At 41.6% G+C, this 24,331-nt stretch overlaps 1 protein-coding gene across 2 annotated transcripts in view; it reads right to left on the bottom strand.

Moving 5' to 3' along the window:
* Positions 1-24,331, bottom strand: part of UNC5C (unc-5 netrin receptor C) — a 261,113-nt gene that overhangs the window by 27,441 nt on the left and 209,341 nt on the right. Inside the window, exons 5-10 of one of the 2 annotated variants that reach the window (XM_055713037.1) lie at positions 22,825-23,005; positions 20,590-20,757; positions 19,121-19,285; positions 4,777-4,833; positions 3,118-3,309; positions 1,527-1,871 (exon numbers count right to left, since the gene is read on the bottom strand). In XM_055713037.1, coding sequence (XP_055569012.1) covers positions 1,527-1,871; positions 3,118-3,309; positions 4,777-4,833; positions 19,121-19,285; positions 20,590-20,757; positions 22,825-23,005 — 1,108 coding nt within the window. The remainder of the gene's footprint in view (positions 1-1,526; positions 1,872-3,117; positions 3,310-4,776; positions 4,834-19,120; positions 19,286-20,589; positions 20,758-22,824; positions 23,006-24,331) is intronic. The other variant, XM_055713044.1, reaches the window with a different exon arrangement.

Genomic DNA, 24,331 nt, shown 5'->3' with positions numbered 1-24,331 from the left:
AATTGATATTAATATATGTGAATTAAATGTGACTAATAGACTTTGCTGACAATGTGCACCACCACTGCATAAGAAACCTGAATATTAATATCTACCTTCAGCCACTATTTAGAGAAATGTGAAATCCAGGACTGTATAGCATGAATTATCTACATCGCTTAGCAGTCAGCACCAGATTTCTTTAAGTATTTTTTACTTAAATCTAACAGCTATTTTTGCCCCCTCTTCCACGGTAGCTCAGAGACAAGGGCTACTGCTCACTGACCACTTTTGTCTGCTTCCTGGAAGGGCCAAACCACCTAGGTCCTGGGCCACCGAGGCATTTTGCTTTCTCTGCAACATCAACAAACAAGAAAAGGTTCAGTAAAGGAGCAGGAGACAAGGGTAGGCACCGTTTCCTTAGTCAGGGCATTGTGCTATAAAATAGCCAAGAGCTGACCACAATATGTAAAGGAAGAAGGCAGAAATGCCATGAAACCTTGAGCTACCATTTCAGGTCTTTGTGACCTGTGGTCTCACATGTACTGTGGTCCTACCTGGCCTGAGAGCTCCTGAGAAATTGGGTAGGGGGACTCCTGAGCACTGTGTAGCCTGCATATCCCCCACAGCCAGTGTTTTATCCATTTGATTCAACCCCACTCTAGATGTTAGTGTTGCTCTTAATTAGCATGCCAAACCCACAGGAACATCTAGGTGCTGAAATTCCTATGAACGTCAACACCTCACTTAGGAACCAAACAGCAGTATGGCTTTCCTCCAAAATCCAGCTGTGAGAGCTGAGCTCTCCCAAGGCTGCCCAGGAGCTCCCTGCATGCTCTGAAATGGCCTCCCAGTGCTGGGGGTGGGCCTGAGGGGGGCCGCCAGCCTGGCCTCCGAACTGTATGAGAAAGACTGAGCAGCACTTTGCAACTACATCAAAAGGCACTTGATGCTCAGTCCCTCTCTTTCCTAGTTGTAAAAAAGTCAACAATACATATAACAAGGAGAGAAATATGGAGAAGGCACTCTTGCACCTTATTTTCCTTGGGTATATAATGTGTGCTGGAAACAAAAGCCTTCCAAAAATTAGTATTCTGCTGTCCTACTTCAATGCCACAGAGTCTGAGATAAATTGGAAGTGGAACAACTGATTTGTGTTTTAATTAATTTGTCTTTTTTATGTGTGATGACAAGATTGAGACTTTCTGGCTAAGAGACCCTTTCCTAGAACTGCATGAAAGGAAAAGGTGAAGGGTGCTGAATGGCACTTCACACAGGGAAGCTCTGAAGCCTCACGTGTCTCAGAAAGCAGCTAAAAGACCTGCAATATTCTGTTTAAAAGGTGACCAGGACTTTGGGAAAAGAATATTTGAAGTATCTTTTGAAGTAGACCTCAGCAAGAGGAAAAAAAAAATAACCTGTTTGTTCAGAACAAAGAAAAGGCAGAGTCCCAGGAGTGACCCTGCTTTTTCCTGCACAAAAGCAAGCTAACTCCAGTTGAAAACACAAAACAACTGTGCCTTTAAGCCAACATGGCTAGCACTTACCTGAATTGGGAATTACTAGGTGACCTCCTAAGGAGTTGAAGGTCCCAAATGCAGTGCACGATGGGTCAGTTTGCCGAGCAAGGCTCTGGTTCTTCATGTTCAGGGTCTCGTTCTCCAGCAGAGACTGTGTAATCTGTGGGGACAGCTTGGAGGAGAAGTCTGAGAGGTCATCCTGGGGGGTGACTGCACCGGAGGTGTTATAAACCTTGATCTTCAGGTTGGGCAGGGGGTCCAGGATTGGAGAATTGGTCATTGGGATTTTATCAGAGACATCATGCAAGGCATAAACAGGACCCCTGTACATGGCTGCAGCAGAAGTGAGGTCTGGTGGTACCACCAGGAGGTCTGCATTGGAGATGAGAAGGAAGAACCATATTACTTCTCTACTCTGATGACTTCTGGGTGACAATTTGGGGTTGCATTCTACGTTTTGCCTTTCATACCAAAGGTTGATACACAAAGTCTTTGCAGACTGACCTTTGCCTCCTTTTCCATGCACCTCTCCAACAAACTTCCATGTATTGCCCCAACTGCTATAGAATCTAATTTTGATACAAAATTACAGCACATTTCTGCTTTAAAGGTTCTTCACTGGGATTTTTTTTCCAGGCTGCACTCTGAATTCAAGTACAACATGCTTAACTTTGGGGCAAGATGCTCTCCTTACTCTGTAGACCTAGTTTTATTAACTAAGTGCCCCTCCCTAAATGCTGAGAATCGTTAACCAATTTATCTAATTGGCCTAATGACAGCATTCCTGAAGTAAAAGACAGAACAAATTAATGATGTCATCATGCCTGTGACTCCCCACAGTTTGGGATTAGTACCTGCATCACACTTTTTGGAGATTTGTTTTAGAAGTATCTCCAGCAAAGTAAATGACACTTCTGCTAATCTTTCACATGACGACTCTCTTGTCATTGCAGCTCTTACTTTGATTTGTTCTTCTGGCACATATATTGGAAAAAAAGAGAAACTCTTCAGCCTAAGTATGGGTCTTGAAAAAGCTACCACTATCTTTAGAGTGTGGGGTTTTATTCCAGCCAATGAAGTGTGGATGTGGAAATAATCAAGCTGTTATGCACCAGTGACAGAAATGCTCATTATTAAATGATCTACTAATACTTCTTCTACAACGAAAGTACAGTACTTAAACTACTATTTATGCCTGTGGAGACAAGGCACAGGAAAAAAAGCTGTTAGTGAAACAAAAGGGAGGAAGATGTGATAGAGTTACTGGACTGTAATATCACTCCTGTGATGGATTCTGCCTCCGTTGTTTCTGTCAGAGCTTTGCCTTTGATTTAAATATGAGCTGGACCTGTATTTCCATAAATGTCTCTGTGTTTGTTTCTAACATTGATGCTTTCTTCAGAAGTTAAATTCCTCTGCTTTATGCTCTTGAGCACATCTGAAAAAACGCCAACGTGGGTTTTTGAGCACTTGCCTATCGGAAACAAATGGATATGATCTTTCTCCCTTTTATCAAGTGCCAACAAGCATCCACTGAGTATCATTCATGCAGCCCAAGAGACTACGACCTTATAGCACCTCCCTGAATTGGTCAACATGGAATGAAATGACAACTAACCTTGTCTTGCAGCCTTGATGTTAACAGGCTGAAATCCCCCATTTAGTGCCGAGGAGTCGATAATATCTGACTCAAAGTCACGGTGGTTCTTGCGATAGACAAACAGGGCTACGACCACGGAAATAGCCAGGCATACGATCACAGCTATGACGATCCCGACGTAGAGGGCAACGTCATCTGAGTCAGGAGCAGCTAGAGGGAGAGAGGCCAGGAACCTTGAAGAATTGTGCACCTCACAGGGACTTTCAAGAAAACACATTCTTGTTTCCTACAGATATTTACTACCTTTTTTATAGGTTAATTTAAAATCCATTTCCAAAGCTATATAACTGGTCTATGCCTTTTTGATAGAAAATGATCTTTGATTTCTCTCTAACTTGTGTTCTCTTTCACTGTCTACTCATTCATCTGTCTGGTACGCAGGCTGTGTGGTTACTAAGGATAACATGTTACAGACTCAGCCTTATGAAGCAAATTCATCCTGTAAAATAAAATAGTATGTCTTAATGACATAGTATCATAATTTTGGTATTTAGTGGTTCATCTGATAAAAAAAGAGCCCATGCTGTGAGTTTTTAAACTTCAGAAGCCTTATTTTTCCCTTTTAAAAAAGTACAAAAGAAACCCCCAAACCGTCTATTTTCTATGGAATACCTGGAATATCAGGATAGATCTTTGAGTCTGCTTTTTTTGAATTAGAACATGCCAAACCATTATTCCCTTCTATCCATTTCCTTTTTAAAAAACCCAACCTAGTAAAGCAGAGAATCAAACACTGATTTCTCATCACTGGCATTAACACACACGTATTTGGATAAAAGCTGAATCAAGCACAAGAAATAATGTGGTAATTCACCAAAAGGAACCCAGATTTATTATAGCTGTCTTGTGAGAAAATGGCTATGATATTTCTACTAGCTGCTTATACCGTATCTTCAGCACTAATTCCAGGCTAATCTCTAACATCATTATCCACCAGGCATTTTTTTTTCCAAAAGTCCGAATATGTGATCAAAATTTGATGTGTTTCTATACCGTGAAGAATCCCAGTTTTAGAAATAGCGTAATGAAAAAAAGAAAGTGCAAAAACAAATCAGACTTTTTTACTACGCCATTTTTGTTACTTCGAAACATGTGAAATCATTTATATTTTTTTGCTCCCCGCCTTTTAGCCATTTAAGCTAACCTGCCCTCCAGCTGCAGAGGTGAGAGCTGGCAGATGTTACCAAGGACTGATCAATCTCTGTAAGATGCTGGCTATCGGACCTTCAATATACCAGCCTTGAAACATCACATATTTTTCCCCAGCAGTTCAGGAAGCAGATCTCTGAGTCCCAGCTCAAAGGAAAGTTACCTCTCCATCACATTTCTTTCATTTGCTAAAGAAATTTTTGTAGGAAGAGGGTTCATTCTCTCCAGTTTCTGTCTCTGTTGCAGAACCTTCTCCCGTTTTCCTCATGCATAAGGACTGTTACCATTCTGTGTCAACCCACTGACAGCAAAACATTGTGATTGCTGTCAAGCAAGCAGCATGCCATTTAGTCTGCCAAACAGGTCCCCCTTCGCCTAGTTGGACAGAGTTGGCGTAACAGTAAAGCTTGACCCAAGGAACAGCATTAAATTAGCATTCAGGAACATAAAATCAAACATTAAACTTACAAGAAAATCCATATTCATTCTGGGTTCTCTGTTCAGTTGAAATAGGATAAATGAAACCTTAAAAAGAAAGAAATTAAACAAAAATGGAAACAAAATCAAATTAATGAGGAGAACAAAAAAGGGAAGCATGAAAAATGGTTTAATTAAAAAAAGAAGTAAAGAAAACTGATGGCACTTTAAAATTCTGATACAGCACAGAATTATGATTTTGCATCCCCTGTCTCCTCCAGAGCCTTACTAAGAATTAATAAGCAGGCAGATTGAATTTCTAAGCCAAAATCGGTCTCGAGTCACTAACTTTGGAGTGCTTAAAGTCTTTCTTTTATTGAGCATAAACTCTAATGGATCTAATTTATTTCAGACATCAAGGGTCATTAGCATATGGAAAGTCTTTTTTCCCTATCCCTGCCATATGCTTTAATTCCCAGGACATGTTCGGTGAGGCTCTAAACAGTTTTTTTATTTAATTATAGTAGCTTGCTGTTGATCTAATAGAGCTAAAGGAGACCTGTCGTCACCGGTCAGAGGTTAAATACCCATTCGCTGAGCAGAGTCCATGCACAAAGCACTCTCTCTGTATCTCCTTGAAATTATTTTATCCTATCTTTAATACACGTTCAATAGGAATTCCTCAGGGAGCAAAGAATTTGTCAGCAAACGGGCAACTGAGTGGCTTCTCTTTGAAATTATTACAAAATCAATAAGGCCCCTGGGGTCATAACATTATTTACTTGAAATCTTTGCAAGTACCATATATCGACAAAATCATAACAAAATTTACAGCTGTATTTTGGAATGGATAAATAGGAGAGATCGTTTCCTTTCTCTCTTTTTTTCTGCATCTCCTACAGCATGGCATGCTGGAGCTGCTTAGGTCGCACACAAGTTTAGGAACTCAGTAAGCATCTCCCAGCTGCTTTCCATCCATATGGGAAAGGAGTGAAACGCTCCAAGTCCCATCCTGCTGGAAAGCTAAATGACAGATCCAAAGTGGGAGAGTCACTGTTAGGGACAGGATTAGAGTCAGTGTAAGGCAGAACGTATGTCTCCTCCATCACCTTCCCTTCAGTGCTTTTGAAGGGAATCTCACCCCCTCTCCTTGGATCGCACTGCAAGGAGCTCACACAGCCAGGGACTCCCTGCAGGTAAAACGAAACTGGAAAATACACACTGGCATGTGCCTAATGCACAGGACCACATTACAGGCAGACCACGGGAATAATCCCAAGCTCCCAGAAATGCTGTGCTTGGGTGCTTGGCATCTGTTGTGCTTTACGTATGTCTTCCTGCTTGGCTACACTGCTTGCTAATGAAGTTATAGTCAACCCCAACTGCAGGTATAGACACACCTCCCCCCAAAGTTTCCAGACATTAACTATTGCATAAATGCTACCTTAACTGAAATACCAGAGCACGAAGAACTGTATTTTGCTGATGATGTTTTTTTCTGAGGCATCATGGGACAGACTGCATTGCCTGTAATACCTATTTAAGACTTCATTTCTCAGCAACAATTCCAGCTTTACAATTGTTTTTAGAAATATTATGTTCTTACATTCATTTATTTGGTTCCTTGAGGTAAGTTCACCTATATGTACTCTCAAGACACATAATCTTTCATACTAACTGCTTCCTACTTCTACTAGTGTACTCCATGTATTGACCATAAAAAGTCAGGCTAGCAACTTCTGAGGGCTCATCATGTCTGGGCATGAATTTACAGCATCCTAGTTACTCCCCACTTACTCCCCAGATGAAAGCTGAGGCCCATATTTAGTCAACCTAAATTTCAGCTATAGCCTTATGCCCAATATTTCCTTTGGCAAGATCTCTCTGGAGACAAAGTGGCAGCCAGCAGGAAATATGAGGCACAAGGACAAGGTGGAATTTAGGCTCGCTGCATCTCTGAATGCCTTTTTGACTTGTACTCAAGTCCCCTGGAAAAGCTGAGGATGTTTCCATGCATTTTGTGTACCCCTGTATGTTCCTGGGGAAGATGGCACAGGGCAGCACACGTCCCCTGGCTCTGCGTCACCCACAGAGCTCAATCTCACCCGTGCAGAGCCAGAAAGGCTGTTCCTCTCTCCTTACAGTGCATTTCAGCCGGCAAGTTTTGCATTCAGGGTTGTGCATCGTCCCTGCCACATCTGAAGTGATTTAGCAGCTGCCACTCGACGGGCACAAAGGAGGGCACTGCCTGGATTAGCTGTGATGTTATTGAAAGCGTTCTTTCCTCACGGGAAAATGGAAATCCAGATTCAAGTCTTTCCACCAAAATAAACAAGCGTGATCCTCAAATACTCTAAAAGAAATTTACCTAATTGCAACCTTTTCATAGACCCTGTTTGTCACAAACACTTGAATCTTACAAGTTTGCATAGATTCTCTTACTGATAACTATGGAGAACATCCTTGCAGCTACATAAGTGACACAAATTTCTTCAGCAGAAATGTTTTCTATATGTGTTCAAAGGCACATCTATTAAAACAGGAGGAAGAGGTGAGGATACTGCTTTCTGCTTCCATTAGCCTCGCAAACCAATGTGCTTAGTAAAGTCAGCTTGATTTTATTGTCCTTTGTGTGTTGCAAACCGAACCAAGCACCCAACCCCAGCCGACTGCTTCCACGCAAACAGCCTGGCTTGCACAAGTGTCTGCGAGGATACGCTTTCAGTTTGAACAACATGGGCGTTTTGCATAGAGGGAAGACATGGGTGAGGTGGAAGGGTTGAGGGCTGCTGAGTGAGATGTCATGTGTTTGAGTCATGGACATGCCAATTTTTTGCTGAGGGGTAAGAGTCACAGCTGACCAACCTGGCTGTAGATGGATAGGTGGCCACCAGTGCTGGATGTGAAGTCCTTGCTGAGGTGCTTGCTGGCACTACACAAGCTAGGCTGTGCTGCTTACACAACCCTGTTTGTTCACAGTATATGAGCAGGCTCCCCTGGCTGAAGCTAGTAGAGACCTTAACTTGAGTTGACTTCCAGCATCCCAGCCAAGCAGGCAACCCCAGCTGATTGCTGGTCGAACACCAGCTCCATTTGCCAATTAAACACATTTGTCATAGATCACTCTAACACCACAACTACAGATGCCTTCTGTCATTTGGGCAGGACTTTTTAGAATAAAGCTACCTTTGAACACTCTTCTGTCATGAAAGTAGTCTTCCAAAAGGGAGTGGGCATTGCAGTGGCAAGGGGAAGGCCTGCAGCCATGTGCTGTTGGGGGTGACTGGGCAGGAGGTAGGGTTATTGCCATGCTCCCAGCACAAGAGCACAGGTATTGCTTTAGAAAGTTGGCTTTCACACTGGTCCCTCTGACTATGCCTTCAGACAAAAAGAAAGGACATTTTCATCAGATAATGATGCAAACCTGCTGGGATTAGTAACTGAAATAATGAAGAATGACTTGCCTCCTCTCTTCAAAAGCAACTGCAGTGAAAAGAAATCTTTTTCTTGTGGTTGTTGTATTCTAATTATTTTTTTTCCTCCTTGTATCAACAGCACTGCTTGGCGAGTACCTGAGGGACTTTACGAGGATCATCACAAATTTTAACGAGGGTGAGTATAGAAAGGTGCTGGTGTGTTTGACTAGAAAGGTTGCTGAGGCTGCTGACTCACACTCAGAACAGCTGGTTTCACAGTGAGCTACTTGCTTTGAGAAAAGTAATTTAAGTTTATTCCTACAGTTTGTTGAGAAATGTACATTTTCAAAGGGGCTTTTGATGTTTTGTTGTGTAACTTAATGCTGGATGAATAAAACAGTAATAATCATACTTTACACTCGCATAGTCCCTCCTGTTTGCAGTTCTCAGAGGCTTACCAAAAGTGGTTATTTGTTTGCCTAATTTTACAAGTATCTCACCCTATGTCGTATCTGGAGAATTGGTGGGAGACTTGGGATAATGCACAGAACTTGTGCCACTGTAATTGCATGGTAAACACATTCATTAGAAAGTCTTAAATTAAGTTGATGTTTCTCTATGCATTCTACTTTATATTACAATTTAGGCTTGTAAATACATTTTTCGTCCTTGTGGAAGTGCTTCTACTAAGTGTTAAAGGTGGGCTTCTTTTAACTGAAGTAATTACACTAGCACAGATCCTTTGTACAAATGCAGATGTATCATTATAAAGGTGCATTACGTAGGCATTGCCTATTCTCTTTCTACAAAGCATGTGAAAAGCAATTTAAGCAGCTTTATAATGATGTAACACACTGGGAAAAGTGGAGGAGAGTGAATATGTACTGGAAAGATAAACCAGTCCAATGCTGGTACATAGAAAAGACTTCAGCAAGCTTTTTATCCATTTAGTTTAACTCAATTTCAGCATCAGTCACACTTGCACTGATTTGGGAAATTGTGACCATTTAACTAAATAGATTTTGAAGCTCATTTAATTAGTTTGGTGCAGTTTGTGAAGGCAGATGATCCCCAAACATTGGAAGTATAGAATGAGCGTTCTGGTCCCACATGTCTTGCTCTGACCTTTTGGAAACACATTTGTGCCAGAGGCCACAGGAGACATGACAGTGGGTCCCTGTGGCTGAATGGCCTTCAGCATATCTGCATGTGTGGGATCATCTGCCTGAGGGAGTTAGCTTTGACAAATAAGCAGGCTGACCCTCTTTACAGCATGAATTAATCTGCTACAATTTTCCTTGGGAGGAGTAGATAAACATTCTGCCAAGTTGAAAAAAAATGAAGCATTTGGGAATGGAGAATCTCAGATAATTGTGCAGAGATTATGGCACCGAGTCCCTTGACACTGAAATTTAAATAGTCTGTCACCAGATAGTCATCAAAACAACTTTTCTAAGCTCTCTCTTTTTCTGCTGGGGAAGAATTTAGCCCTCAGCATATTCATGGCCATATATATATATATAAAAATATATATATATATATACACCCATAGTGCTCAGACTGGGAATTCAGTATCATGACCATGGGCATCCTGATCTCCTGTGTTTGATTTACCTGGAAAGCCCTGGAAATATACTGTCTTGGCCTGCAAACTGGTATATTTTAAAGACAACTTTTATCCCTGTGGTATAAAACACTAGATCCCAGCTTCATGAAGAGGGAACTTTGTAAATGGCTCCCCTTTTTGGCCTTTAATAGATTTTGCTAGCTTTTCAGCCATGATGAATTTGTATTAATGGATATCAATTTTAGAGTGAATTGATCAGATGATGAAAATATTTACTCTGTTGCTTGCAGAAAATAAAATGCTCGTATAAGAGAAAAATTCCCAGTTTTCTATTTGTGTTTTCCCCAGCTACTTTCCCTCTTCCCAACAACTAGGTGAGATGGTGGAGTAGCTGAAAGTGGTCTTTCTGGGCACTTATTTACTAGGGCTTATGCAGTTTGGGTCATATTTACAAAAATATTTGCCATTAACCTGCAAAGAAATTGCTTTATACCATTAGCTGCTGAGGTTAATGATACATATTTTGTGAGAGCTGGAGACATACACTTTGATTTCATAAAGTGAAGATGGCATAAAGCATACCATAACTGCTTGTTTCTTTAATGCTTCATGTTTTAATCTGGCACCAGTTGTTTCTAATCTATAAACGCTCTTCACTTTACCCTCTATGTAGTAGTTTCAAAAGGAGTGAAGGTCACGTAATTATGTGGTCCTTTTGGAAGCCTAGCCACATGACATCTCAATAACATCCTGTTGCAATGGACTCAACAGGCTGAGCATAATACAACAGCCTTTTCCCCTTTTACCCCTTTTGGCTCCGAAGTCTATGCCCTTAAATTGTCTATAAGAAAAGAAGGCGGCATGCATTCAACTGCTGCCTTTCTTTCTCTACTTTGATGGCTTTATCCAGTGTAGAGACATTGAAGTAGGAACAAGCCCTTGCTGGCAACAGGCTCTGAACCACAGAGCTATGATGGACAGATGAACAGAGACTAATTCTCAAATGTAGATGATAAAATTTGAAGAAAGCAGTTCTTAGATGATTTAAAGTAGGTATGTGATGCATACATTGAGATGAGAGTTTACCGAAACAACCCCTTGTTTCTTTGTGATACATACACATCAGATTAGTTCCAGTATTTAATAACTCAAAGCCAGTAAACTAGTAATTTTTTCTATACCAGTCCCCAAGAACATGCACCCAATTGCTTCTGTTCTTAATTTCCATTATGAGCTCTTCTTTCAACATTAATTCTGTTATCTTCCTGATTTTCCTAGATCCAATGGTTCAGAATTTTATTTAAAATCTTTGGGTTTTACTGAAATTTCCTATATTGGTTTTAGTCTCAGAAATTACACTGAAAAGTCTGAATAAAAACGGGTTAAGAACCCTATTATTTGGTTTGGTTTTGTTGATTCTTGAATTCAATGGATCTCACCAGGGTAAAAAAAAAAAATAATATATATATATATATATATATTGCTGTTTCCAGATCCCAGGTTCTAGAAATTAAGCTTCTCTCCCTTTTACTGTGAAACGCCATTCTCAAGTTAAAGTCAGCCCAATTTCAGATTTTGTAAACCTCTGTCCTCCTGGGAAGACATCCAGCAGCTCTAAATACTGATTTCCATTATAAAGAGACTTTTTTGAGACAAAGAAGAAAAAAGGCACATGCCCCTGCAGTGTTTGCAGTGCCATGACTGTAGCAGTGACCTCACATTACTAGTCCCGTTTCCATCTTACCAGTAGCTCTCAGCAACCCTACAGCTATCACCAACTTGCTGAGTTTCTTCATTATTTTTAAAGGAAAGTCTAGATGATCAGTCCAGTGGGCAAAGGCTCAAAGCTTTCAAAAGACACTTTCAAAAAAGACTTTCAATGGCTTTCAAAATGTTAATTCAGGTGCATTGCAATGCTTTGCGTTTTCATCTAGTCCCTATGATTGACATGCAGTTCACACAGTCTCATGTTAGTAGATGGAATTTAGGAGTTTTAATTTGACATTCAGAAGTTTTAAACTGTTCCACGTAGGTCCCACTGTCCTGAGACTGCAACTCCACAAGCTTTCAGTACCTCCTTTTCTACAAGGGGGCAGAGTACAAGAGCATCTGCAGAGTAAATCCCATATTCTGTTTAGTGTGAAGGTTTCACGTTCACTTAACACTGCTAATGCAGGTTTACCCCAGGAGAAATATTAACAATAACCTTTGAATTGTAATTGCTGTTAATTGTTTCTCTCCCGTGTTACTTCCCAGGAACTCTAGCACATAAACAAGAGGATGTGATATCTTATACCTTATTTGTAGTGGTTAAATTTAGAAAAAAAAAACAAAAAACAAAAAACAACAAAGTCCCTAGAGCTGGAAAAAACTCTCAGAGAGAATGTACCCAGCTTCTTCCTATATTTGCTATTCTAAAGAAAGACCTTCATGTCTGCAATAATGATGCTGAAGGTCAGATATGATATCAAGCATCCCAGAGATAATGTACAGTAATTTATTTTCGTTCTAAAGGATTAATTATTGACATGTTCAGGGTGAGCTAATAAACAGGGAGCTTGAGGTTTTGTGACTGATTATTTACTTGGGCATTATCTCAGATCTTTCCTGAGCAGGTAGGTTAAACAGGGAGTCTCTCGTTCAGTCCTTGAACAGGAGTTTAAGATATTCTATAATTAAGATTGCAACTATGTTTTCATTTTAAATTAGATCCTGACATTTTGTTAACATTGCTAGAAAGGTCTTGCCTGAGTTTAAACATGCATGTCATCTATATGGGGGTGGGGTAAGATGGAAGAGTAGGATAACTTGTTGCTAAAATTTGATGTGGATTAGAATAGGCAATTTTGACATTATGCAGTCTTTTACAGTTTAAGGACTTTGACCTTTCGGCTAAATCTTATGTCAGTCTTTAGTATCTTAGAAGCACAGAACCTTCACATTGGTTTTGCTATGCATGTTTGACAGCAAAAGTAAACACATCTAGCATTTCAATTTGCTAGATTATGTATTTGCAAATTCCTCCCTTGCAATCACTGAACGTTAAATAGACTTTCTCAGGTTTGCTTTGTTTTGCAGTTGTAGCAGGACAAGAGAAAACGGGTTATAGCGAGGGCTGAAAGGAGGACATGGGGCAGCACTGAAGAGAAGACACATGGCAAACAGCTAGATGAAGGAAGGGACAGTTGGAAGAGTATCTAGAAGAGGAGGTAAAAACCGTCAGGAATGCTGGAAAAAAAGGCTCATGGAAAATATGAGTTAACCACATCGATGTTCAGTAACAGGTATTAAAATCTTTGGCAGGTCTGTAAGATCACAGGTAAGGTAATTTGTATTCCCCCAGCTCATAACCTCAAAAATCCCAGGCTTCAGAATCAGCTGATCAGCTCAATGTTCATTTCCCAATCTATAGAAACTTCCTTTCCCAACGTGAGTTTTCATTTCAGGATGCTGCCAATGTTTTTGTTAGTGCTTTACGTAGAACACAGATTTAGAAATAGAGAGTGCTGAGTTTTACTCCTGATCTGTCATGACTCCCTGATGAGCCTTGGGCTGCTCATGTAACCTTGCTCTGCCTCATACCCTTTCAGGAAAGCAAAAATCATGAAATATGCCACTTTTGTACATGGAAAGGAAAATATAAACAGTCATTATTGTCACTGTAAGGGTTTTGGCTTTCTTTTCCTAAAATGATGTTAATGTATCAGTTAGACTTTATTGTAAGCTTTGCGGTTTTCTTTCTGAAATCTGAGTAAGTTTTTGGGGTTTTTAACGTGCAAAGGAATAAGGGAAGAATAAGAAAAACCCAAGGGAATTAAGAAGAATGAAAACTGTAGATAGACAAGGTTGGGTTTTTTCTCCTCTTTGCAAGGCTATACTATTTTTCAAGTAGTTGAGATTTTTTAAAATAGCCTAGAGATCTTAGAGCAATTGCCCCTCATTAAAATTAATGTGGAGGTGGCTCTTTCTGAACTGACTGGGGTAAGACACAGTGATTTCACCGTCCTGGGTTCAGCTTGTGGCTCTGCACTTCTATTTTCTCTCAGTGCTTTTATCTGCTTTGAGTAGTAGGCTTTCTAGGTAAGAGCTCTCAGTTGCAGAGGGCCCACCAGAGCGTGGATGCTTCTCAGCTGGGGATTTCTCGTGTCACTACAATGAAAATAAAGATGAGTCGTAACTCTGAGGTGTGCACACAAACTCCCTTGGCTGCTACACCATTACATAGTAGTTGGGTTGAAAACAGAATAACACATCTCTTTACTCATATCAAATAACAATATTACAGAAAACTTCCTCTAGGAACAGATGAGATGTGTTCTTCAGATGAATGAAACCCGCTCTGTAAGGACTCGGCAAAAGAAGCCAGGTGGCTATATCATTATGCTGACAGACTGAATGTATTAGAAGTTCTCCCTTGACCTACATGCTCTTAATGAAAGGTTTTATTTCATTCCTCTGCACACACAGGCTTCTGTTGCAGTCTCCCTTGAGAGAGCTTTGCTTACCTCCTGGAGTCTGGGAAACATTCCCCTGCTCTTTGCACATTAATCTGCTCTGGAGGACCAGAGGTCCTCATCAAACTGCTCTGCCCTGTAATGCTTCCCTGAATGCCTGCTTTCAAAACAAGCCAAAAAGGGAAATGATTGCTCATTCCATCAGAGATTCTGGCATGTTACATCAAACAAGCAGGGCATGTGCAGAACATACATGTTTCAGTAAGAAAGAGATGTTAGTATCAGGTTAACCTTGCTTTCTACTTGAGATCTGTGTATAAACAGGCACAAGACTGGAAAAGGGCAGCAGTTAGCCATTTTGTGCACAAGCATGACAAACTACATCTTTTTCACTTATCTTAGTCACTATCATTGTAAGAGGGAACCTATGAACTTCATATTGCCTTTCAGATGAGGATTTCAAAGTCTTCAGTAAATATAGATTTGCCATCATCATCTCATATCAATTCACTCTTGACAAGAAGGCAGCTTTTTTTTTCACCAAGGAATGGAATTACTAGTCTGATAATAACATCTTCACCATGGTACAGGTACCTTTTTCTCAAGCAGCGTGTCTGCTATTTGAAATTCCAAGTAGTTAAGCTGCATGCAGGGAAGAGAACCAAAGTGACCCAAGAGTTAGTCCACAGTGTTGTCTGTAATGATGGGTGAAGATGTTTTGAATCTTTTCTTCCTAGAGTGATAGTAGCACACCTCAGCCTTTCTATGCTTGTTTATTTAAATCCAGAGCAACAAAGGAGAAGCCCACACTGGGTCTGATGACACTTCGCAACGATCCACAAGTGGAATTTTCCTTTTGGCCCTGTTCAGTGATGGATTTGTATTCCATGTTGTGAGACTGTATAAAGTAAATAGTTTTTACTACACAGAGAAACAGTACTATTTATGTAACTGTATAATCCATAGTCCTCAAGTGACAACATGTGCTTCAGTATTTGCTGCTGCAAGATAGCTGGCCCTGTGTTTTGGAAAAAAAAAAAAATTGAAAGCACAATTTAGCCAGTCTTTTATGAAAAGCCACAGTGGTATACTAAAGCCAACAGTGAGCTGAAGAAGGGGCACTGGTTGTCTCCCTCTGACCGTGCTAGGGCCAACCCTGCACATCACAGGCATGATTTCAAAAAAGACCAACAGCTTTACCAGCATGCATAGGCACCAAACTCATGCTTACAGAATTTCTGTACTTATTTATTCAGGACAGGGACAATTCAGATCTGAACACTGTCACTTCAGATCATCAACAGAATTGACACAGGTAACGTGCTCGGAGCATGACAGCTGCATGTCACAACTCATCTAACAAGCCTTCAACATAGCCATGCAACACAGCTAATTCTCTTCATAAATTGTCCAACTCTTCCTGATTACCAGCAGCATTTAACACATAATGCAAAGCAGAATTTGGCCCACCAGGGACTTTTAGCACCTGTTTGGTACGACACACATGATCTTGCAGCCATTCCAGACTTGGCCCAGCAAAACACTTCCCCTTGCATGTTGCTTTAAACGTATTTGTGATCTAGTGAAGGGAACTACTTGTGCTGAAGTTTGAGCCAGCAGTGAAGTGCTTTGCTTGCTTAGTCCCCACACAGAACACCCACCAAAGTAATTAGACGGGATGAGTAGAGGGCTAATTGCAGTGTTTCAGTTTATAGCTATCCCCTGTGTGATGCAGTGTGTGCCTTTAAAAGCATTGTTCCTTGTACTGAAGTATTTACCACAATATTCACACTTCAAATGGGAAATAATGCAACTATGGAGGCAATAATGCAACTAGCGTGGGTGGTAACCAGCTAATTCTTCTTACACCTACAGCATATTTTGTTCCAGAAGATCATATTAATGCTATTATGGGAATTATGAAATTGTTATAATGGGACCTGCTAGGCAATATTATGCATTTGGAAACTTAAAATAGCAATGACCGTCCTAAATTTTCACTACAGCCACTTTTCTTCTTCAATTCAGCCTGCTGTCTCTCTGCAGGCTTTCTGGTTTAATGACTGTTCATCCTTTCATGTTAACAGAAAAATACTAACTACCGGATAAGGGAGTGTATGTGTGTACCAGCAAGATCATTAGTCTGAATAAATGTGACAGCAAAGTTGCACGAGAAATGCCACAGTTAGTGGTAAGCACAAACTACAGCTTTGGGTGTGAAGTACTGTAATTACAAGGGATGGAGAAAGCTCCGCAGTTTTTATCCCCACAGAAATCGATAGTGGTGCAGACTGCTGCTCTTTGCTCAAGCAGGGGCAGTCTGATGAAAAAGCTTATTGATTTATCCAGCTGATGCTACTGAAGTGAATAATAGACTGGAAGAGAAAGGGCTTGTAAATTAGACTCATTCAATCCAGTATTTTCCAGGATTTCTTTTATGTACAGATATATATAGAGATGTATATTTACAAATGAGTTTTTGTCAAAGCAACAGCCTACTGACTCCTGGTAAGAGGGTCTGGCTACTAATTCTTTGACCTCAGCTACAGCCATGGCACTCAAGTCAACCTTCAAGCTCTCACTGAAGACTGACACTAAGGAAGAAGCACCAGGGCACCTAGGAGCAGGATCTGGCTATGGTGCAGGTAAGCAGCAGGCCAACCAGCTCCCAGAGGTCTATGGGCACAGAGGAAGGGTGGCTGTGGCTCCCTCCATGCCACCTGTGCCATGCCAGACCCACTGCCATGAAGGCACTGGAAAAGTCTGTTGTGGATCCACGGGTCACCAGGCTAGGAGAAATGTCAGTTCCAGGCCAGTGCCCATCAGCCTCAAATAATGTGCAAAGAGCCATGATGTTTTAGGAATGAAAGGAGTCCTGTGTTTCTTCCCAGCTCAGCAGGCAGATTTGCTATGAGTGTAGATCCACACTCACAAAAATGTAAGTGTTCAGTTTCATTTTGCATAAACTGAGAAGCAGAAATAAAGAGAGAGAGAGAGAAAGGGCAAGCAGCAGGCACACTGCCACCAAGTATGGCAAATCAATCTTCTCAGCAGTGATGGATCGAGGAGCAGGACTGTAAGTTTTACAGGTATATGACACCCCACGAGTATAAAGACACCATTAAAACACTGCCATTAAATTCCAACACTGAAGGATTATCGCGGCCCCTGGAGCCAAGTAGGTCAATATGTGACTGTATATTTTTCTTTAACATTTTTTATATAGATATATATGAAGCAGAATAGGATTCAACACAGCTTCACCCTCTCTCCTGCTGAAGACCTTTGCTTTATACTCAGTATCCACTTTCACAAATAAAGTGCAATATACCATCAACAGATAAATGAGATCCCTACGGGGCTTTTATTCTGCTGTACCATTATATCTACTTTTCCACAAGATTTTTGCTTAAATAGCTCTCTTCATGCATGTACACAAAGATGACATACACCTGTCTAAATATATAGTCTGATAGTGAGGAACTCTACTGTATGGAGAAATGTATCTTTTCTTCCTAATTTACCATAATGACTTATTCACACTGCTGGAGCTAAGAGTACATTAGCTTCCCCACGACAAAAGTCAACAAGGTGTTTGTGATACAGGAAGTTGTGGCTGGATTTTTATTGTTTTCTATCTTTAGAAAAGAAAAAGAGAGGAGCTCTGAATCTCACCTTTCTGTCTTTCCCATAAAAATGAATGTTTTGAGGAATTACAGCTTTATAGGCTGCTGACATTGACTGATAGTTTTGAACATGATGAAAGTGTTTGTGCAAGGCACACCGAAGAAGCCGTTTTTCTAAATCTGGCAAACCTCAGAACAAATGGCCATGCTGTGCCATAGGGTAGCTCAGAGATTGCTGCCAGCGCAGTAGCCACCTCTATGGCACTTATTCAAGAAACAGACCTATTTATTAGCTAGCAGTGTCACTTCTCTGTCATCGTGACTATTTCAGTCAAAAGTAACCTGTCTCAGAGAACAAAAATTCCTGACTCTTTTTTAATGAGAGAACTCAAAGAATTTTATGATCTCAACACAGATACCGGATAGTTACAGCCACAACTCTTTGGTCAATGGAGAGCTGAAGCTTGACAGAGAAGTACTGCAGAGAGACAGGGTGAGGGAACAGGAGAGGGGTGTATGAGGATTTTGGCTTTGGTTATTGTGCTAATGAAATGTAAAAGGAAGTTTCAGTGCACCAGCAGAACAGAAAGGATCTCATTTTTGAAAAGGGATTGGGTGCAGAGAATACTAGTTGTTCATCAGCATATGTCTGAATCATTCGGAAAGCCTGCTTTTCTTTATTTCTCACTCTTATTAGTCACAAAGGCACCACCATGCCATGAATAGGTGCAGGCAGAATAGACTGCAGTGCTAGAGCTGATCTTCAGGAGGCTGCATCATGCTGATAACTATATATGAAGTCTGCATAACCACTGCATAGATACATGGTACCTCTTTCTACTACAGGGCACCTGAAATTCAAAAAGGGGCATAACTATTACGGGTAGAAACACATGCACCCACCACTCCTGACAGTAAGAAGCCACAAGCTGATCTGCTTTGCCAATTTTACTCCTTTGAAAATGCTGGTTTTGCCCTAAACCCTCTACTTTTCATGTCCATTGCCGTTAAGAGTCACTGCAAAGGTTTCCTGGACAGATGCTGAACCAGTGTTAGAGAGAAGAGCCGTTTGGTGGGGAGGGCTGCGGGGAGAGGGATCTGTTATGAGACTTTCTAAATCTTCACTGCTCAGCTTCACAAACCTTAGACAGCATTACATTCATCTTCAGGGAAGAAAACTGGTGTGTCCAGACCGGTGAGAACTCTTAACAAATTTCTTCATCCTACAAACAGTTCTGTGACTTTAGGTCATTGATGCTGATCCACAGCTATTGCAGGTTTTTCTGCGACCACACACATCCCAGATCCTAGAGGCGTCCCAGTGACACTTACCCTGCATGCAGAGCCCATCAGTACAGTTCTTGGACTGCAGCACAAGCCCCTCGCAGTCCTTCCCCCCGTTCTTCGGCGCCGGGGCTGTGCACTCCCTCCTTCGCCAGTGGGTGCACTCCGTGCCACAGGTGGACCACTTGCTCCAGGATGTCCACTTGCCATCCACTGAGACAAGGAAAGGACAGGAATTGTTAAAGGGTACACAAAAGTGAGACCAAGTGAAAGTGATGCACTTCTTGGCACAAGCCGGCCTGCAACCCCTGGACATTCCTGGCAAGGCAGAAGGATCATCAGTCTGCTCTTCTTAAAAAGTCAGTCTGCTCTTCTCAAAGTTCTATTTCTGGCCTGTAAAAGCATTCACTCTCCCTCCCCTTTCTCTCTGCCCAGGCCCCATTTCTGCTCTTTCCTCCCCTTTTTTTATAAACTTGTCAGCAGTTTATCTGTGCTTGAAGTGTACAAGAAAATGAGTAACAAGTCAGGAAACTGTGATTTTTTAATTTTTTTTCATGTTTTAACACAGAAGTTAAACTTGGCCAGAAATTCTTCTTTAGTAAGAAGATATTTAATATTAGATATTTTCTATTAAAAGAAATATCTAGGGGTGCTGATCTATTTCACATGAGCAGAATCAGGAATGTGTTTAGCACCTGTCAAAATCCCACAATTTTCAAAAGCACTAAACTGAACAGCCAAAGAAAAAACGATGGCATTGTTCCAGTGACAGAGCCTGAGCAAAGTCTGTCACTTGGAACAGGGACCAGAGATGAAATTTCAGCTTTTCAAGTTCCACCCTCCACTAAGACCTGGAGTTGGATGGCCAAGCTTCAAAAGCTGAAGACATCCTTACTGCCATTGGTTTGAGTGGGACTGCAGCAGTAGGAAAGCACTGGGCAATAGCACAGATGGCAGAAAAGCCGCCAACTACCTTGCATGGCCTGAAGCAATTTTCTATCTTTCAGAAGTTCATATTTAAATACCTTTAAAAGGTATGGATACACATCTCTGTCCAGTATAAATAAATGTCTTTGTATTTGAAGTCACGTAAACATGTGACTCAAATTTAACATCCACATCCCAGATGTTTCACTTGCTGCAGCAGCTGGACTGAACAGATACTGCAAATATAATTACATCACAGTTGCTTTCTATATTCAAATTCCAGTCCTTTTCCAGAGCTTTCAAACTTTATCTCCTACAATTTGAAGCTCACAATGTTCCCCAAATCCCCTGAATTACTAGGGCTGAGACACCAGTGCAAGCTGCATGCAAAAGTAGGGCTGAATCCCTTGCTGCTTGATATAATGTGCTCACTATTTTATCTCCTTACATAATACAATTCCATATTCATTCACTGAAATGTTGGATTTATTATTAAAGAGAAGGAAGCTTTTGTAACTAATAGTGTTCTCCTGAAATGACTCGTGACAGACAAATTATTTATCTAGGGCTATGTGGTGTTCATACTAAACCTGGACACAGAGTGGTGCAAGCTATTTTCTGAACACTCTGGCCCTCGCAGAAGGCACCACCATTGAGTGGGGCAGGGTTGGTGCAGGTCCTTGTACGCTTCTGAAAGCCTCTCCCACATCGGCTGTTACACACTGACCACTCAGTCCAGGTAGACCAGCCTCCGTTCACTGAAAAGCAAGAGAGAAAGAGATTATGATTGCATAAGCAAGCCATCTTGCTCAGCCCAAAAGGTGCCACTGGTTCTGTGTCATGCGGTCTCCAACAGCAGTCACAAGTGATGGCTGGGAAGAGCATGAGAAGCAGCACTGAACAGACACAAACCCACATCTCCAAGGTACCTGAATGTACAGCACAGCAGAAGTCATTGTACAAGTCGAAGAAATGCTGACTATGAATGAAAACCACCATTTGATGACTGTCAGGGCTGGCAGATGACCTGTCTTCTGTTGAAAACTGACCTGACTGAGCACAAAGCACCTGATGCCTTGTGTATGGCCAAGATCCCTGCAGGTTCAGAAAGCACCCACAGCTCTGCCAGCCAGAAGCCTGCCCCCCGAAAGCTTCCAAAGGGAGTTAACCTGCACTCCAGCTCATTCTTGGATATACTCATCATCTATGCATGCTGACAGACCCCCATGCTTTGATTAGAAATTGATAATTTTCTTCTCTTTTCAGAATGTGATTTCAAGATGTCAGGACAACTTCACTCACCCCTTTGTGGACACAGCTGGTGCATATGAAAGTCCCAGCACCTCCATAACAGATAAGTAAGCTGTTCAGAGTGAACTCACATGAAATGTGTTTTTATTATTGGACTGTTTATCTCTGGGAAGATATTTTGCTACTCTCTTTTTCACCCACCTCAGTTTCTGGGATAAACAGGTGGATGAAGAAGGAGCTGCACTGCTCTATGTAATAATGTCATTGCCAGGGCATGGATAACATACTAACTGCTCAGATTCTCTAAACCCAAATGTTTCTGACATGGCAGAACTCTTAAGAAGCTCTAGTAGTAAAACCCATAAAGATGGCTGCTCCCCCGCACATCTCTTGACTGCACCACTGAAAAAATACTGTATATGTATGAGGAAGAGTTGCAATATGCCTACATCTTTATGTCTCTGCATTCATCACAGTTACAAAACACAGTGCTCTTGGCTTGGTCCATTCCTTTATATCACAAACACTGCTAATCAACTCAATTCAGTCAGTTTTCTATAAAAACTGATCTAAAAGGCCCTCATTGTAACTTCAGGGAAGCAACTGCTTACAATTAAATCCAACTGCTACCCTGAATATGAAATGAATATTAGGGATAATCATAGGGATTTTTTCTTACTCATCTATCCTATAATTAAGCTGATTGTAAGGAACACCAGGACACTCAGCTGGCACATCATCAGAGCAGGTTTTGTTCTGGTGGGTACCCCTGCCTGGGATGCACCGGGGCAATAACTTTGCAGGGTCAAAGGCTTGGAAGGTGGGGCAGAGCTGCAGCGCAACACAGGCTGGAAGAGACCCCAGGAGGGCATCTAATTTGGCCAGCCAAAGCATGGCCAGCCTCAATATTCTATCAGGACTGCGGATGCAGACACAGGATAATGTTATCTCATGGTTTGTATTCCCCTGATGTATACTTTTAAGCTAGGCTGTGTGCCTATGAATGTCGGTCACAGAGTGCTTTGCTACTTTGCCCCTGACATCAGAGTATGTTTTTGTAGTAGACACCAAAAATAAGCTTATTTAAAGAAATACAAGAGATGGAAGATTCTGCTGACCTCTGAAACTCTTACCAATATCTGGAAGAACAAACCTCCTTTCAGCTTTACTTCTGTTTCTGAAAAGTATCACTAAGAATGTGAAATGCATTGGTAGAAAGCAATGCCTTGGGCACTCCTGCTGCATCCAGCCAGTGGGTGTTATGGCAAGGGGGGCAACTGCCTTCTCTTCAACAAGGCAGCCAGCTGTTTGTGTTGGTGCCTGCTCTTCCTTACATGGCCATTGTCTGTCACCAACAAGCCAAGCCATCAGACCTGTACTTCTGAGTGGTTTTGGTAATGAGTCCTGACTGCAGCCCCAGCATATGGCTGCAGGTCAACAGGCAGCGCAGGCGGCCCAGCCTGGACACCAGCCACAGCGAAAGTTGCATACAGACATTTTGCATCCCCTTCCTGTCCCTCCTCTTGCTTTGAGTGCTTGTCCATCCACATGCAACAAGACAAGGCATCACTTACCATAGACGATCACAGTTGCCGTGGTGCTTTTCCTTTTGGCCACAATGTTTTTAGCGACACAAGTGTAATTGGCTGTGTCAGAAAGCCGGGCTTGCTTGATGATCAGGTTGTGATCAATGGTGATGTAAAAATTTCGGTCTTCCACAGGATCAATTACCTCTTCATTCTTAAGCCACTCCACCTTGGGGTTTCAAAGGGCCAGAGGGGAGGCAGTGAGTCAGCGCTGGGTCACACCACAGTGGGCACAGTATCTGTGATTACATTACTCATTCCAGAAAGTGCTACGAGTCAAGGCATTTCACGGAAGACTCACCTGATGCAGGCTGCCAACTGAAACAAAACGTCACAGCAGAAACGCGGGAGAACACTTTCATGCCTACCCTTTCCTGCAGGTGCCCTTCCCTCCCAGCCATCCACACAACAGTTGTACTGCTTTGCCTTGAAAACATTCATGCATTATCAAAGTCTGCCAGCTACTGTACAGAGACAAATAGCTCATCTATGCTTTCAGAGTCTGAGGAAAGGGATAAGAAGGGGTGATACCTTACAACCATATCTACAAACACAAAATCCCCTTGCAACAACAGAAACCCTGAAACAGCAGAGATCTCTACCCATTCTTTTGTATGTCTTGTCTAATTAGGCAGTTAATAATGCAGTAACCTTGTATATACCTGTGCTGGGTCTAACACACTGATGCCATATAGTGGAGTAGGTCACACTAACAAATTACAAACACACCAGTGTTTACAAGAACACATGCACTCACATGTACATGCATGTTACTGCTTTGCGGCAATCAAGATTAAACAAAATAGAGACAGTTACCAAGGAAATAGGGAATCACAAAGACTACATCAGTGCTTATTTTTCCCTTTTCTTTATGTAAGTTATATTTTATTTTAATAAAGCATAATTTCCTTGGTTATACAGAAAAATATTTTCACATGTAATTTTAATCTAGACAATGTTCGCTTTATTGCCTTCCTAAAGAAACACCCTATTATATCCCAGCTGACTGCTGTGAGCCACTCTAATATAATCTGGCTGCAAAGCTAGTAGCTTGTTTTCATTTGAACTGAGCGTGCTCTGAAGGACAGGACTGGGGCCCTGGATGGATGAAAGCCAGGCCTTCATGTCACTGGATCACTTCAGCTTGTGCCCATGATTTAATTAAAGAAAGAAAAACATAAACATAATCAACCCACTGGACCCATAACTGTCAAGACCTGCTCTCAGAATCCCCACTTTTCCAAATACATTTGAAGAAGTATCCAAGCATCGACATACCCCAAAACCAACAGAGAACCTGCTCCCCATCTGAGACAGACGTACAGACCGCCCCAAGACATGGGGAGAAAACTGATGGCCTCTCCCAGTGTTAAACACAGAGGGCTCAATTCATCCCCACACAGAACTGGTCCAAGGCTGCATGACCAGCACTGGCAGATGTGGGCTTGGATTCAAGCTGCTCACTATCCACTGCCCATCTTTAGCCCTACTTTAA

The sequence above is a fragment of the Falco cherrug genome, chromosome 1 (assembly GCF_023634085.1).
Source record: "Falco cherrug isolate bFalChe1 chromosome 1, bFalChe1.pri, whole genome shotgun sequence".
In the NCBI taxonomy this organism is placed as follows: Eukaryota; Metazoa; Chordata; class Aves; order Falconiformes; family Falconidae; genus Falco; species Falco cherrug.
The sequence above is the reverse complement of the archived record's forward strand: the minus strand, read 5'-3'. Positions and strand labels throughout refer to the sequence as shown.